General features: G+C 37.1%; 5 protein-coding genes across 5 annotated transcripts; 4 read left to right on the top strand and 1 right to left on the bottom strand.

Moving 5' to 3' along the window:
- Positions 1–42: 42 nt before the first annotated feature.
- Positions 43–1,390, top strand: L201_006322 (uncharacterized protein; the record flags this gene model as incomplete). The annotated part of the gene is made up of 4 exons (XM_066222044.1): positions 43–277; positions 400–461; positions 562–1,190; positions 1,288–1,390. 4 exons carry the CDS (start codon positions 43–45, stop codon positions 1,388–1,390), a joined length of 1,029 nt encoding a protein of 342 aa, XP_066078141.1.
- A 382-nt stretch (positions 1,391–1,772) lies between these two features.
- On the bottom strand, positions 1,773–3,793 carry L201_006321 (uncharacterized protein; the record flags this gene model as incomplete). The annotated part of the gene is made up of 2 exons (XM_066222043.1): positions 1,773–2,975; positions 3,035–3,793. The coding sequence occupies 2 exons, from the start codon at positions 3,791–3,793 to the stop codon at positions 1,773–1,775; spliced, it is 1,962 nt and encodes a 653-aa protein (XP_066078140.1).
- A 1,381-nt stretch (positions 3,794–5,174) lies between these two features.
- Positions 5,175–6,609, top strand: L201_006320 (uncharacterized protein; the record flags this gene model as incomplete). The annotated part of the gene is made up of 5 exons (XM_066222042.1): positions 5,175–5,870; positions 5,945–6,037; positions 6,119–6,266; positions 6,348–6,443; positions 6,524–6,609. The coding sequence occupies 5 exons, from the start codon at positions 5,175–5,177 to the stop codon at positions 6,607–6,609; spliced, it is 1,119 nt and encodes a 372-aa protein (XP_066078139.1).
- A 1,481-nt stretch (positions 6,610–8,090) lies between these two features.
- On the top strand, positions 8,091–9,323 carry L201_006319 (uncharacterized protein; the record flags this gene model as incomplete). Its single annotated transcript, XM_066222041.1, has 5 exons — positions 8,091–8,540; positions 8,632–8,757; positions 8,844–8,991; positions 9,074–9,169; positions 9,229–9,323. The coding sequence occupies 5 exons, from the start codon at positions 8,091–8,093 to the stop codon at positions 9,321–9,323; spliced, it is 915 nt and encodes a 304-aa protein (XP_066078138.1).
- Positions 9,324–10,390: 1,067 nt separating this feature from the next.
- Positions 10,391–13,331, top strand: L201_006318 (uncharacterized protein; the record flags this gene model as incomplete). Its single annotated transcript, XM_066222040.1, has 18 exons — positions 10,391–10,581; positions 10,661–10,680; positions 10,740–10,808; positions 10,869–10,887; positions 10,950–10,992; positions 11,059–11,133; positions 11,200–11,273; positions 11,341–11,453; positions 11,513–11,565; positions 11,633–11,857; positions 11,920–12,026; positions 12,086–12,111; positions 12,164–12,274; positions 12,358–12,395; positions 12,464–12,754; positions 12,817–12,960; positions 13,020–13,044; positions 13,102–13,331. 18 exons carry the CDS (start codon positions 10,391–10,393, stop codon positions 13,329–13,331), a joined length of 1,854 nt encoding a protein of 617 aa, XP_066078137.1.
- Positions 13,332–13,509: the final 178 nt, after the last annotated feature.

Here is a 13,509-nt window from a genome sequence, read left to right as displayed (position 1 = left end):
GCACATATATACGATACAATACTCCTATGGCTCTCTCTGATCATGTCATCGCTTCTTTGTATCAGAACAACGTTCACAAAGAATTTAACTCTAAGTTCATTACCAAATTCATTGAATTTACCTTTATTACCGAAAATTAAAGATTCAATAATTGAAAGAAAAGTATTTACACATTCAAGTTTTTATGCAAAACCGAAATATTCAATTCAATTATTTGAATTAGAAGATGAATCTAAAGATAATGAGAAATTGGAATTATTAGGTGATAGTTTATTAGGTTAGTTTTCTGGCTTTTATCATCATCAATCTCTAAAATAATTAATGATTAAAAAAAGAAAAAAATAATAACAAAATGAGCTGACTATATATATTATTTTCATTTTCTGATTGATAACTTAGATTGTGCAGTAGTAGGTTTATTACAAGATTTATATCCAAATTTGAATCCAGGTACAGCTACTGTGAGTTATCAAATTATTATCTTAAAAGTAGCTCATGGAAACTTTTATTCAAGCTGGTGCTATGCTCATCGATCCTTTTTGATGATGATTTTTGATATAGCTCCTCAAATCTCATTTAGTTAATAATACTATTTTAAGAGAAATATGTAAATTATATCATTTAAATGATAGGTTAATTGCACCACCTGAACAATTACCGACGTTGAAAAATGGTGAAAAAGTATTGGCCAATTTATTCGAAGCTTATATAGCTGGTGTATATTATTCTTATTTAATACATGGACCTAATCAGGATCCTTCAGCAGCTTCTTCATCATTAAGACAACAATCACCTTCACCTTCACCATCTCTATCATCAAATCCATCATCTACTTCTACTTCTACAAATCACTTAACACCTACTTTTCCAATTGGTAATTTCGTTAATGGTAATAATAACAAGGTGACTAGAGGAGAAGCAATGAATTATTTAGAAAATTGGCTAAGACCTTTATTTCAACCGATTTCTGAACATATTTTAATACAAATGAAAAATGAACAATCATCAAAACAATCTTTATTAAATGATGAAGATTTAGAAATTGATAAAAAATCTATAGGTGCAAATTCTAAATTAAATCAATGGTTTATAGCTAAAGAATCAGGTATGCCTGAATATGCTTCAGCAACTTCTGGTACACAAGGTTGGAAAATTTTATGTACTGCTATAGATAGGTCTGGTAAATCTTGGTAAGTCTTTTTTGTACTTCTTCTCCCGTGGTCAAAAGGAGCTCAGGCTGACTGATTTTCCGTCATGATAATATACTTTGCGTTCGATGGATAATAGGTACGGCGAAGCTACAAGATCAACTAAAAAGGCTGCAATGGCCGTAGCTGCCTATAAAGTTAGTATACAATTTGAAAGGGAACGACCTGAGTATTCGGCATAATTCTCGGCTCGCTTTTGGTGAAAGATGTCTTGAACAACATCATCGCTCAACTGGCCTCATTATGACATGTTGTATATGAATTAAATTGATTTTGGCTGTGGTAGGCGTACAAGTTGGATCTGGTTTATAGGTGGATATTTCGCAGGTCACTTGAACATAGGTTGAAGTAACAATGTATCTTGTCGCGAAAATTGCATATGCATGATAATATCTAAAATGTCTATATGTAAATGTATGAATGGAACCAAGAAGTACCGGGAGATGCAATAATAGTGATAGTATACAGTTGAATGAGTATTTTGAATATGAAATTATGGTAATATTGTCCGTAAGATTCTCTATGAATGTATACTTGATCATGACCGTTATATCATACGGTGTTTTAAGCTATTATACCTACTTTAGGTGTATCTACTGATATTCCAGATACTTCTTCATCTATAGTAGTAGCTCTTGGAGATATAGAAGGTGGAAGACGGAAATTATCTGGTTTAGTTTCAACGGATAATCTACGTTGTCTAGGATGAGTAGTTGTGAATATAGGTTCAGTAGGTGGCGAGGAAGCTGTTGAAGCAGGTGGTGAGGGATAAGAAGATTCAGCTGATATAGGATTGTTTGATTTTGTTATATGAGTATGAGTATGATGAGGTGGTGGAGGAGGTAAAGGTATTTGTTGTTGTTGTTGATTGTGATTACTGTATAAAGCTTTTTGAAATGAAGTTGCAGTTGATAAAGGTAATTGATGATGATTATTATTATAATTTGATGGATAAATAGGTTTAGGTGAAGATTTACCATTTATCAAATTATAATCTAAATTTGATTTTGTTGAACCTGATCCTAAACCTTCTAAAATTTTTTGATCATTTTTATTTATAGGTAAAATACCTTCTCTAACAGCTTCAACTTGTCTCATTTTCTTTTCACCTTTTTCAACATCTCTTTTAGCATTATTATACATCCATAAACCTAAAGCAGTTAATAAAATACCTAAACCTTGAACGAAAAAAACTGATTGTTTAAACCAAATAATTGCTAAACAAATTACAGCAATTCTTTTAACTAAAGATGCAATTGAATATGTTACAGGTGAAGTTGATGATAATAATGAAAATGCAATTAAATTTTGTGCAAAATGTACTGTACCATTTATGAAAAAATAAATTGCTACTGAAGATCCAGTTGTCGTTGATTTATTTGAAACTATAGGATGTAACCATAAATCTAATAATCTCAAAGCATCTGAATACAACCATACAGGAATCATTAATAGAAAAGCCATTCCACTTGAAAAATAAAGTAAGTTGATTTTATCTAATTTATGTGAAGTTGCACCACCACCACCACTACTTTCACTTGAGCCTGGTGTAGGCATGATTTTCTTGAAAAATAGATTTTGAGTTACAAAGATAATTGTTGAGCCTAAAGCACATAATAAACCGAAGAAATTGTTGAAAGAAATATCGGCTGAAGAAGCAAGCATTACACCGAACGTAAGGGGAAGTAAGGATAAGTAAGTTGCAGGTGAATATGAGACGCCGAAGAGTAATGCATATGCAGCAACAGTGAATAATGGTGAAAGAGCCTGAGGACAAACACTATCAGCAGATATTTCTTTCAAGATGATGGGAGATGATTACTCACTTTTATAGTATGTACTGTACTAACTGGAACTCTACTAATTGCTAAACTTCCAAAGATATGACCTCCAACCTGAAAAGCAGCCATTGGTAAAATACCTTTTAATATAACTCTTGTAGGTGATCTTAATCTTGGTGTCCAACCTAATTCTGGTCTACTACAAATTATACAACATCCAGCAACGAAAAAAAATTGAACTATTGTTAAAGTTACTGGATATTTGAAATTATTTAAAATAACTTTTCCTGTATTGTTTGAAACTGCTGAACATGTATACCAAAGGAAACAAAGTGAAACGAATCTAATAGTTGCAAAACTTGGTTTAGTAAATTTAGGTAAAGTGAATGGACCAGGTGAAGAAGCTCTACTTGATGAAGTTGATATACTAATTCCACCATTATTCCGCTGATTATTATTATCTATTCCATTATTATAGCCAGGTACAGATAAACCATATGGATTATCTGTATATCCTCCTCCTATAGTACCATTGTTCCCCGTTAAATCATTACTATCTTTTCGTGTTAATGGTGCACCCCATAATGGTGATTTTTCAGGACGATAACTTTGCTGTTGATGTTGATGTTGATGTTGATGTTGATGTTGAGTAGCTTTAGGTTCAGATTGAATCCATGGTGCTTGAGGATGATTTGATGTTGGTGGTGAACGTAAAGAAGATAAATTTTGAGCTGACCTTAGATCTGCTGAAGATGATTGATGTGAGAAAGGGGCACGTTGCCTCGAATCAGGCATTAAAGACATCGAATTTGCGTTTGCTATACGGCGTATTCTACCAATTATAAAGACCAAGTTGATGCTATGGATAACTTTTTCAGAATTAGAGTTCTTTCTATCTTCAAGACCTAACTTTGCTGAAATGAGTGTAAGGTATATTGTCAGATGAGGCTGAAAAAAGAAGGAGGGAGAGGGATGAGACTAGGCGGGTAAAAGATAGATTGATTGTATTATTCAAATGAGTGACAAGGGAACGTGCGGTGTATAGAATAGTAGTAGTATGTCCAAAAGTCCAGAACGAAAGACGATCCCACAGAGTGTTTGATTGAGGCAATACGTGTTTGCTTGATAGATACGTATGTATGTAGAGGTTGATCGACAGTGATGATTGTGGAACAGAATAATTTTGTAGCTATCTATGTGTGATGTTTCTACGCGTTTGCATGATAGCTTGCAGTAGTTGGTTACAGTATAATGGTAAAAACTATAAAACTATAAAATGTGTTTTTACGAGAAATCATGACAACAAAGACAACAGCCCATACACGTTGTCATGTCAGGGTAAAAACGACCCGACGAATAAAAGGTAAAATAAGTAAAGTGCCGTTCATTTACCCTGAAGCAACGTCTGTTTATCTCTTACATCTCTCTCTCCTCTACCTCCTAGATCTATTTGTCTATCAAAAGAAAACAACCGCAACAACTACTCCCATGTGCTGCTCACGAGATATCGGTCGTCTGAACAGCGCTAGCTAGAGCGAAAGAAGCAATCTCCTGGCTATGCTAGACAAGTCCATCTCGGTCAATACAAGATTATTGATACCCCTGGTTTAGGTTTGTTCCTACAATGCGTTCCTGCTCATATTCCAAATTCTAGATTTGAGCCTTTTCCAACGAGTTTCATCTCCTTCGACATTTATTGTTTTTCTTGACGACTTGAAGTTGCTTGACGATAATCAACAACAGCAACTATGTTTCATCCCAAAAATAGAATCTGTATCCATGAATGTCGTTCATCATTAATATCCTTTCCGCTCTCTCTTCCGGTACCACAATTCTGGTAAGATCTTTCTAAACGATTTTGGCTAGACTATGATGATTCATCACGGAATACGCTATGACCTGTCAAAGACGAGATCTACCTCTGTTGTCGTCTTGCAGCTTGATGACGATAATAGATGTATATGACTATTGAAACTCAATATTGGCGATGACTGTCAAGCTGGAAAAGATATATAAGCTGTATGAAGACAATCAATATGACATGTCTCTTATTCCTTCTTCATCTTCTCTGTGAGAATCATTCATACATCCTACCTTCTTGCTTCATATTCCCCCTGTTTCGTCTGCAATCCTACCAACTCTTTACTTTCTTTTAACACTTTCATTTCTGATATACTCCATCAAAATGATGTTCACCTCCCAAGCTTTATTCTTTCTTCTCCCCGCATTGGCTCATGCTATTCCATGGAATTTCTATACCCATAGACACGAATGGAACTCTTCTATCGCGATTACATCGACCCAATCTTCTTCCTCTTCTTTAGCCTCTCAAGCTACTATTACAGGTGTGAATGGTACCGTAAATCTCGCAGCTAGACCAACTTCGCATAGCTCAAGCAGTACCAGAAAGAGATCTAGTACCACTACAACCAAATCTGGTAGTACAACATCCAAGATTAGTAGTAGTTCTACCACCACTCCAGCAGTCACAAGTAGTACGAACAATGGTACTTCACCAACACCTTCAAAAGATTGTTCATGTGGATATATCTTATCAAAATATGATAATGCTTATTTCCCAAAATCTTTAATTGTTTTGTTCGATAATGTTTCAGATGTCAATGCATTAAGTCAACTTGGTTTTTACGTTAATAATGGAGATAGTATTGGTGTAGGATATCAAGGTAATTCAATTAAAGGATCTTCAAAAAATGTAATTATTAAAGATGGTTTACTTCAACTTACCGTTCCAGGTGGACAAAAAGCTGCAAGTGGAAGTCAATTATCTGGTGCTGAAATTCAAACTTCTTTCGCTGTTACTGGTGGTATATTCACTATGAATGCTAAATTGTCTAGTGTACACGGAACTTGTCAATCTATCGTAAGTACTGTATTTAGTCAATATGAATTCAATATCTGATAAACAGTAGATAATGATTGACCTGCTTCCATCAGTTTACCTATACCGAAAATCAAGATGTTGGTCTCGATGAAATGGATATCGAGATGGTTTATTCTGATCCAGGTGTACAAATGGCCAATTTCGACGTGAGTTGCCAATGCAGAGTTGGCAATTGGTCGTGGAAAAGTGAGCTGATATGATGGGGACTTACTCATTTCCGATTAAAGCCAAGCGGTTCCGGTGCGAATGACTTTCAAATCAGTACATTCCCCAATGATCCAACAACCGGATTTAACGATTTTACTATTGGCTGGTTCAAAGATGCACCAAAATATTACTACAATGGTCAAGTATTGAAAGGTCCTACTAAATATGGTGAATTTCAAAGCATTTCGTTTTTTATTCTTGCTAACATGCGATAGCTAATCATTATAAGCCGTTGATTCATCATTTTAGTTGCCAAGAACCCAAGTAATATCGTCATCAATAATTGGTCATCTGGTGATCCAGGTTTCACACAAGGTCCACCTACACAAGATACCACATTACAAGGTAAGTTGAATTGAATATATTGAATATATTTGTGGGAAAAATCGCTCTAATAAGACCTTCCATTATACTTCTTCTTTCAGTTAAAAGCGTTTCTTACTACTATCAAACTAAATCTGAATCCGGTTATCCTTCTGGGTGTTCTCAAGCTCAAGCTTGCGTTGTTTGATGATCAACGACAGAGCACAGAAGTATATATCCGATATACTTACGGGTATACTGCCTATAAAAAGTGATTGAATTAGAGTGTTCATCTTATATATGACGTTAAACGCATCATTATTTTCCCCAATCCTTTATATCTCGTGAATGATCTGGCATCGCTCTCGAATATGCAACTTTTGATAATTAGATTCAACGTGTAGGGTCATATTGTAAAATAGCATGAATTCCGGTTGAACCTATGAACCATGGTCAGATTCATTTACCAGTAAATTGTTTTTTTCCATTTCCAAAGAAAAAAGGAAATTGCTCATGTTGACCCATTCTTTGGCCCACTGAATTATGTGAAGCGCTACATATTGTTGTTGATTATTTAAACATCACACTTCCAGCGTATTCCGACCTGTCTAACACGACGTTCAATCCCAGATGTGCCTCGCTATTTTCTCAGTGATACTGCTGTAAGTTTGTCTGGAACGATACACTTGAACGATTTAGGTGATATTAGAATGTATGTTGTACCTGGCCTAACTATACGAGTAGTGACCTCTTGGGCGATAGTGTCCGCAGATGATTCAGATGAGGTGACGTTTGAGATGCTAACAGCCAAACTCACATCTTCGGATTTGACAGACCTGAATCGCTCGTGAGACTCGTCTTTTACTACTACCCTTGACCTTGTGGTATGACTTGGTAGCAGCGATCGAATCGAATACTTTAGCGGTGCAAAGAGATACTTCATGTGTCACCGAGAAGGTACTTCATCAGTTCCTACTCCGTCGAGTACGATATAATTAAGCACCGCAGATTCACAGGTACATATTCGATATTCGATTTTTTTTCCTGAAGACGTATCACCCTGAATCCGTGCAGTAATTCAACTTATTGTTCTTCTTAATCCTACAATCCTCGAATCGTTACTTGCTTTATATAGCCGGATCCAAATCTGGCTACCTGACGTAGATTGTTTTGCAGCAAATTAATGTAAGGAGCAACAAGTTTGCTAGATACAGTGAACAGCACATTGAAGAAATCATATGCTTCTTTAAGTATGACGAGATGACTGTTGTCAGTCTGAAAAGGTAATTTACTTTAAACAGTACAGGAATCTCTCTTGACTGATTTTGCCGGTCTCCTCTGATCTGTATTTGTATTTTCGATCACTCTTAATCAGGCACTTCGGCGTAGATTCAACTTTATCCTTGTATACGCACCGCTATTTTTCAGTTCCTTGACCTTGACCTTGACCTTGACCTTGTTTTAGACCTTGATACTTGATCTGATCTTAACTATAACATTGCCAAATGTAGTATCAGCCATTTATTCCCTCATCTCGAAGGAGAAGCACTGTATCAAGATGATGAGCAATATCAATACATATATAAAGTCCAACAAAGTCGCCTATCAGAATGAAAATTCCTCATCTTCCCCTCAACAACCTTTTTCAATATATCGCCATCTTACCCTCGTAAACAATCATAACATACAATGCTTTTAATCTCAACTCTCTTAGCTTTACTTCCAGCTTTAGCTTTAGCTTCACCCATATCTTCAAATTCAACTTCTACTTCAGAATCAAGAGCTAGTGGACCATGTTCATGTGGATATAAATTATCTAAATATAATAATGTTTATTTCCCAAATGCCTTAACAGTATCTTTTGATAAAGTAACTAGTCTAAGTGCATTACAAGCTGCTGGATTCGAAATCAATACAGGATGGGGTATTGGTCCAGAAGCATCTGATGGTGGTAGAGCTATAGGATCAACCAAGAATATCGGTTTTAGTAATGGTGTAATGACTTTAACTGTACCTGGTGGTCAAAAGAAAGGCGGTCAAATTACAGGAGCAGAAATTAATACTGCTCAATCTTTTGGTGGTGGTGTTTTCACTATGAACGCTCAATTATCTGCTGAGAAAGGTACCGTCCAATCCATTGTAAGTCCACATTTCAAGTCGTTTACTGATCTTGGAACCTCGACTCAATGTTCTGAAATGGTTTAAGCTGATCTCATTCTGAATTCACCAGTTCTCATACTCAGCCAACAGTGATGTCTATGGCGATGAACAAGATATAGAATTATTAGCATCAAACTTATTAGAAGATAATCCAACTAATGGAACTCCAAAGGGTATCGAACTTACCAATTACGATGTGAGTTCTTATGTTTCATTATACTAAATAACAATCATCGCAAATGTCAGATATAAGCTGATAAACCTTATATTCATTGGTATTAGCCAAAACACACCGGAAACAATGACGCTACTATCGTTCCATTCCCTAATGATCCTACCAAGAGTTTCAACGATTATACCATTGGGTGGGTTAAAGGTGGTACAACTTACTACTATAACGGAAAAGCCTTAAATAGTCCAAAGAAATATTGTAAGCCATTCAAACTTAATTTTCAAAGTCGATACTTTCGAGAAAACCGCCTGATGCTAATCAAATTGTCTGGGTCATTTAGCTTCAGTAAACCCAAGTCTTATACTCTTGAACAACTGGAGTTCAGGTGATGAAACTTTCTCGCAAGGTCCTCCAGCCAAGGATTCAGTCTTGAAAGGTGAGTTTAACCGTCCATTGAAAGTAGATCATGCTAATCCCAGCTCATAACGTTTACAGTGAAAAGCATTACTTTCTATTATCAAGCTCGACCATTGGATAAATACCCTGTAGTACCAAATGGTTGTACTCAAGCTCAAGCTTGTGTTGTTTAAGCTTCATCTAGTCTGTCAGTTTACACGTACTCACGTTTATTCGTCAAGTGTGTAATATGGAACCATACGAAGAGGTGGAAGGTGCTCGAATATATGCAATGCAGAATATACGCAATACCTCGGATCGAACGTTTTAGGTGAATGTTTTAAATCTCCTAATTATGAGAATTGAGGTCCAAGCGTAGTGTTGAATCCCTGGATATTGTATGGATTGATGTGTTGTGTATACCACAAAACGGACATTAAAATTACAACCTTTATGTTTCAAGCAACTCAACTCTATTGACTGTATAAACACACTCTTTGTGTACGTTCAAACTATTTCCTCACAATACTGATCATAATTTTACTTGAAACAGTACGAGAAGTGATCTATCGTTACAGGCAATCTACCCTTCAAAGGCGATAACATCATAGAAACGGAGTACCTTTTTATGGGAATATTCTACAAATACGTTAACTTGATTATGTGTTAGTTGCAGAGAGTCATATCTCTGTATGATAGATGTTCACAACTCTAAATTACCTTTGTTCAACATGCCTTTGAGCGTTATCTTTTATCGGAAGGAATACCGATACGCTAATTCAACCATCAAAATCAATCACAATCACCCTAAGACTAGGGTTTCCATCAAGACAATCAAAAGGAAGTATAGTAACTCACTTTGATGTCAAATGACCCTGTCTCAACCATCAAAGATGTCATATTGCCGAGATGTACTATATAGAATTTAACCTTCTTCAACCATTTCGGAAGTAATTCTTCCTTCAACTATACATATCATCAATCAATACTTTGTGTGTTATCAAAATAGCACTAAAACAACGCTTAAACCCCTTTCTAGTATCTGATTTTAGCTTACCATCATTCCGTCAATCACGGAACCCATTTCAACTTCTAATCTTGGTCAACAGTATATATACCTGCCTGTTTTGAACTCTTTCTGGTTTCTTATATTATCTTCTTCCCTGTTTGGCTTCATCCCATATCAGGAAATACCCTCTATGCGCTGGCTCTTAACAATCACTACGATCAACCTACACTCATTTACCACTTGTTTCCCAATATGACCACAGATAATGTAGATCATTTGCATGTTGAACAACCTCAACTATCACCTACATCTTTCGGATCCAAGACAAGAATCATGCAATCTGAAAATGGAGGAATTGATGAATTACCCATCGCGCAATCAAAACTAGACGATTATAGTTTCTTCCATTCAAAGAAGTTTGGAATTTGCTTTTTAGCTTTATGGTAAGTCCTAATCCGGGAGAAAGGTGAAAGAATTCTTCAGGGAAACTCTGCTAATTGCCATCGTGCTTCTGAATTTCAGTCTAAATGTAATGATATTCGGTATGCAAATCACTTACGCCTGAATCATTGAGGAAATATGCTAAGGTGGGCGACAACAGGCTCGGACCAGTTCATCATCACGGTCGCTGTACCTCAGATTGTTACCCAATTCGAATCCTTGGATCAAGGTGAGCTTTTTCTAAACAGGTCATTGGTTTACAAAAGCTGACATATATCTGTGACGACAGTTGAATGGCTGAATACAGCGTAAGTCAGGGAAAATCTTGAATGTCGATCAATGCAATCATTTAACACCTCATGGTCGATAGTTTCTTTATTCCATGCGCAGGCTGCGTTCTCATTTTCAGTCAGGCAAGTCAATCCGATTAGCAAACCTCGTGACATAACAGTTGAACCTCTAATACACATTTCCCATAGATCATGACTATTGCTTCGCCTAGATGGACTTATTTAGCTTCTTTGGTCATCTTCGAAGTCGGCACTGCGATTTGCGTGAGTCGCATTATACCATTTCAGCGATGTACATCAAGGTGAAGGCTGATTTTGCGTTTCTTGCAGGGAGCAGCCAATTCTATGATCATGTTGATTATCGGAAGAGCTGTAGCTGGTCTCGGCGGTGCCGGTATGTGGAAGTGAGTCAGATTTTGCACAAATGGTCACAGACCGTATTCATCACATCTGACATCATAATCACCTTAGCGCTACTTATCTCATTGGAGGTGAAATCATTCCCTTCGAGAAACGGCCAAGTCTTTTCGGTTTGTTCGGGGTATCATTCATTGTAGCTTCTGTTATGGGGCCTCTGGTAGGAGGTAAGCTAATTTCCAATGGTTCAGCCGAATTGGCAAACTGAATACGTATGTAAAATTAGGTGCATTCACAGATATGAGTGAACATGGTTGGAGATGGTGTTTTTACTTCTCTGTGAGTCCTTGCATCTCCTGACAAACGCTCGTATATCCTCGCCTCAACACTAATATTGTAAGTATAGTTACCAATTGGCGGTGTGACAGGGATACTATTGCTTCTTACCCTTCCATCTGTGCCCAAACTCCCACCTTTTGATGGCAAACCAGATAATCGGTCAATTTTCTTCAAATTGCTTAGATTAGATTGGATCAGTGCTTTGCTTACTTTAGGTTTTGTTACATGTTTGGGTGTTGGTTTACAAAATGGTGGTATTCAAGAAAATTGGAACCACGCTAGCGTGATAGTAGTAAGTATTCTGCAGCGTTACGATGTGAAGGATTTGATAGCTGATCAGATTCGCCTCCTTAGACCTTGACCTTATCCTTAGTCTTCTTTCTGGCATTGATCGGATGGAGCGCTTTCATGGGTCCAAGAGCAATGATCCCCTTGTCTTTGTTTAAATCTAGACACTTCGCGTAAGCTATACAACGCTCCTCAAGAGGTGAAATGCTTACCTTACCTTTCTTCGTTTCAGTGTCGGTACTTGGGTTGCTTTCTTAGGTACGTTCGTGTTATTCGAGCTGGAGCTATATCGTACTGATCCTTGTTACAGGATATGGTGTGGTCGTACTTTACTTATACTACTTGTCCCTGTACTTCGAGGCTATCAAAAATAATTCTGCCACTCGGGCGGGCGTCTTGCTTCTGGCTCTACAGCTCACAAGTGAGTCGCTTGAACGGCAATGCCACAGAAGCTTTTTATCTTCGGTACCAGGAACCATGGCTAATCAGCACATCTAACTCCAGTGGGACCTTTCCTGGTGTTTGCTGGTAAACTTGGAGAAGTAAATTAACAAATTGCCAAAATTCTGATAAAATGCCTTCTTGACTAACGAAGTTTATCTATAAATAGAGAACCGGGCAAGCAAAATATCCCATGATTGTCGGATCATGCCTCTTGGCCATATCATCTGGTCTCCTTACGATGCTCGACAAAAATACAAGTACAGCCAAAGTCGTCGGATTTATGATTATTGGTGGTGTGGGTTTAGGTCTAATCATGAACGTTATGGTAGTATTGGTTCAAGCTCGATTCTTAAAAGAGCCACATCTCATTCCCCACGTCACCAACGTTTTCAATTTCTGGGGATTTGTAGGTAGAATCATCAGTATGTCCGTCGGTACAAGTATATTCAATAATAAGGTGAGCCTCATATTATACATACCAGTACAAATGCACAGGAAACTCGCTGACGAGTCGAACAGCTACGAATCAACTTGAACCACCTTCCCAATCTCAGTAAAGGCTTGATCATGTATATCACTAGCGGCCCAAAATACATTTGGACCCAAGTTCCCAAAAGTGATCTTGATTCTGTTTTAGAAGTCTATTCATCCTCTTTAGACAAAGTGAGTAGCGTTATCGAATGAGCGCAATCTCGGGCTGAAACACGCTAACTTCGATACAGGTATTCTGGCTTGCATTAGCACTTTGTAAGTATAAAGCAATCGCAATTTCAATGTCAGAATACTAGCTAATGTCGCTTTTAGCTATCTTGTGTATATTGGCTACCATACTAATGGACAATCTTAATCTGAAGGATGTTGCTGAAGAAGCCAAGAACGCTCGAGAACCCAATCAAGAATCGTCTTACCCTATGCAAACCAATCAAACTCGATCAGGTAGTATTGATGCTCAAGGAGATGAAGCCAAGGATGAAGGTGGGCTCAATCGGTCTCTGGCAGAACTACAATCTAGTTATCAGGGTTGGAAACAATGATTGAAGCCAAATTATCAAAGGAAGTTTTACCTCCTATGGCTTAGATCTTCCTTATTATCTACATTATATCATCTCCTATATATCCTTCATACCTTTGATCCATGATATAATCATACTGTATATACTTTGATGCGAGCTGCGCAAATGCATCCTTTGACCTTGACTCTCAGATTGAGTT

Source organism: Kwoniella dendrophila, chromosome 8, assembly GCF_036810415.1.
Source record: "Kwoniella dendrophila CBS 6074 chromosome 8, complete sequence".
NCBI classification, from domain to species: domain Eukaryota; kingdom Fungi; phylum Basidiomycota; class Tremellomycetes; order Tremellales; family Cryptococcaceae; genus Kwoniella; species Kwoniella dendrophila.
This window is presented reverse-complemented; position numbering and strand designations above follow the sequence as displayed.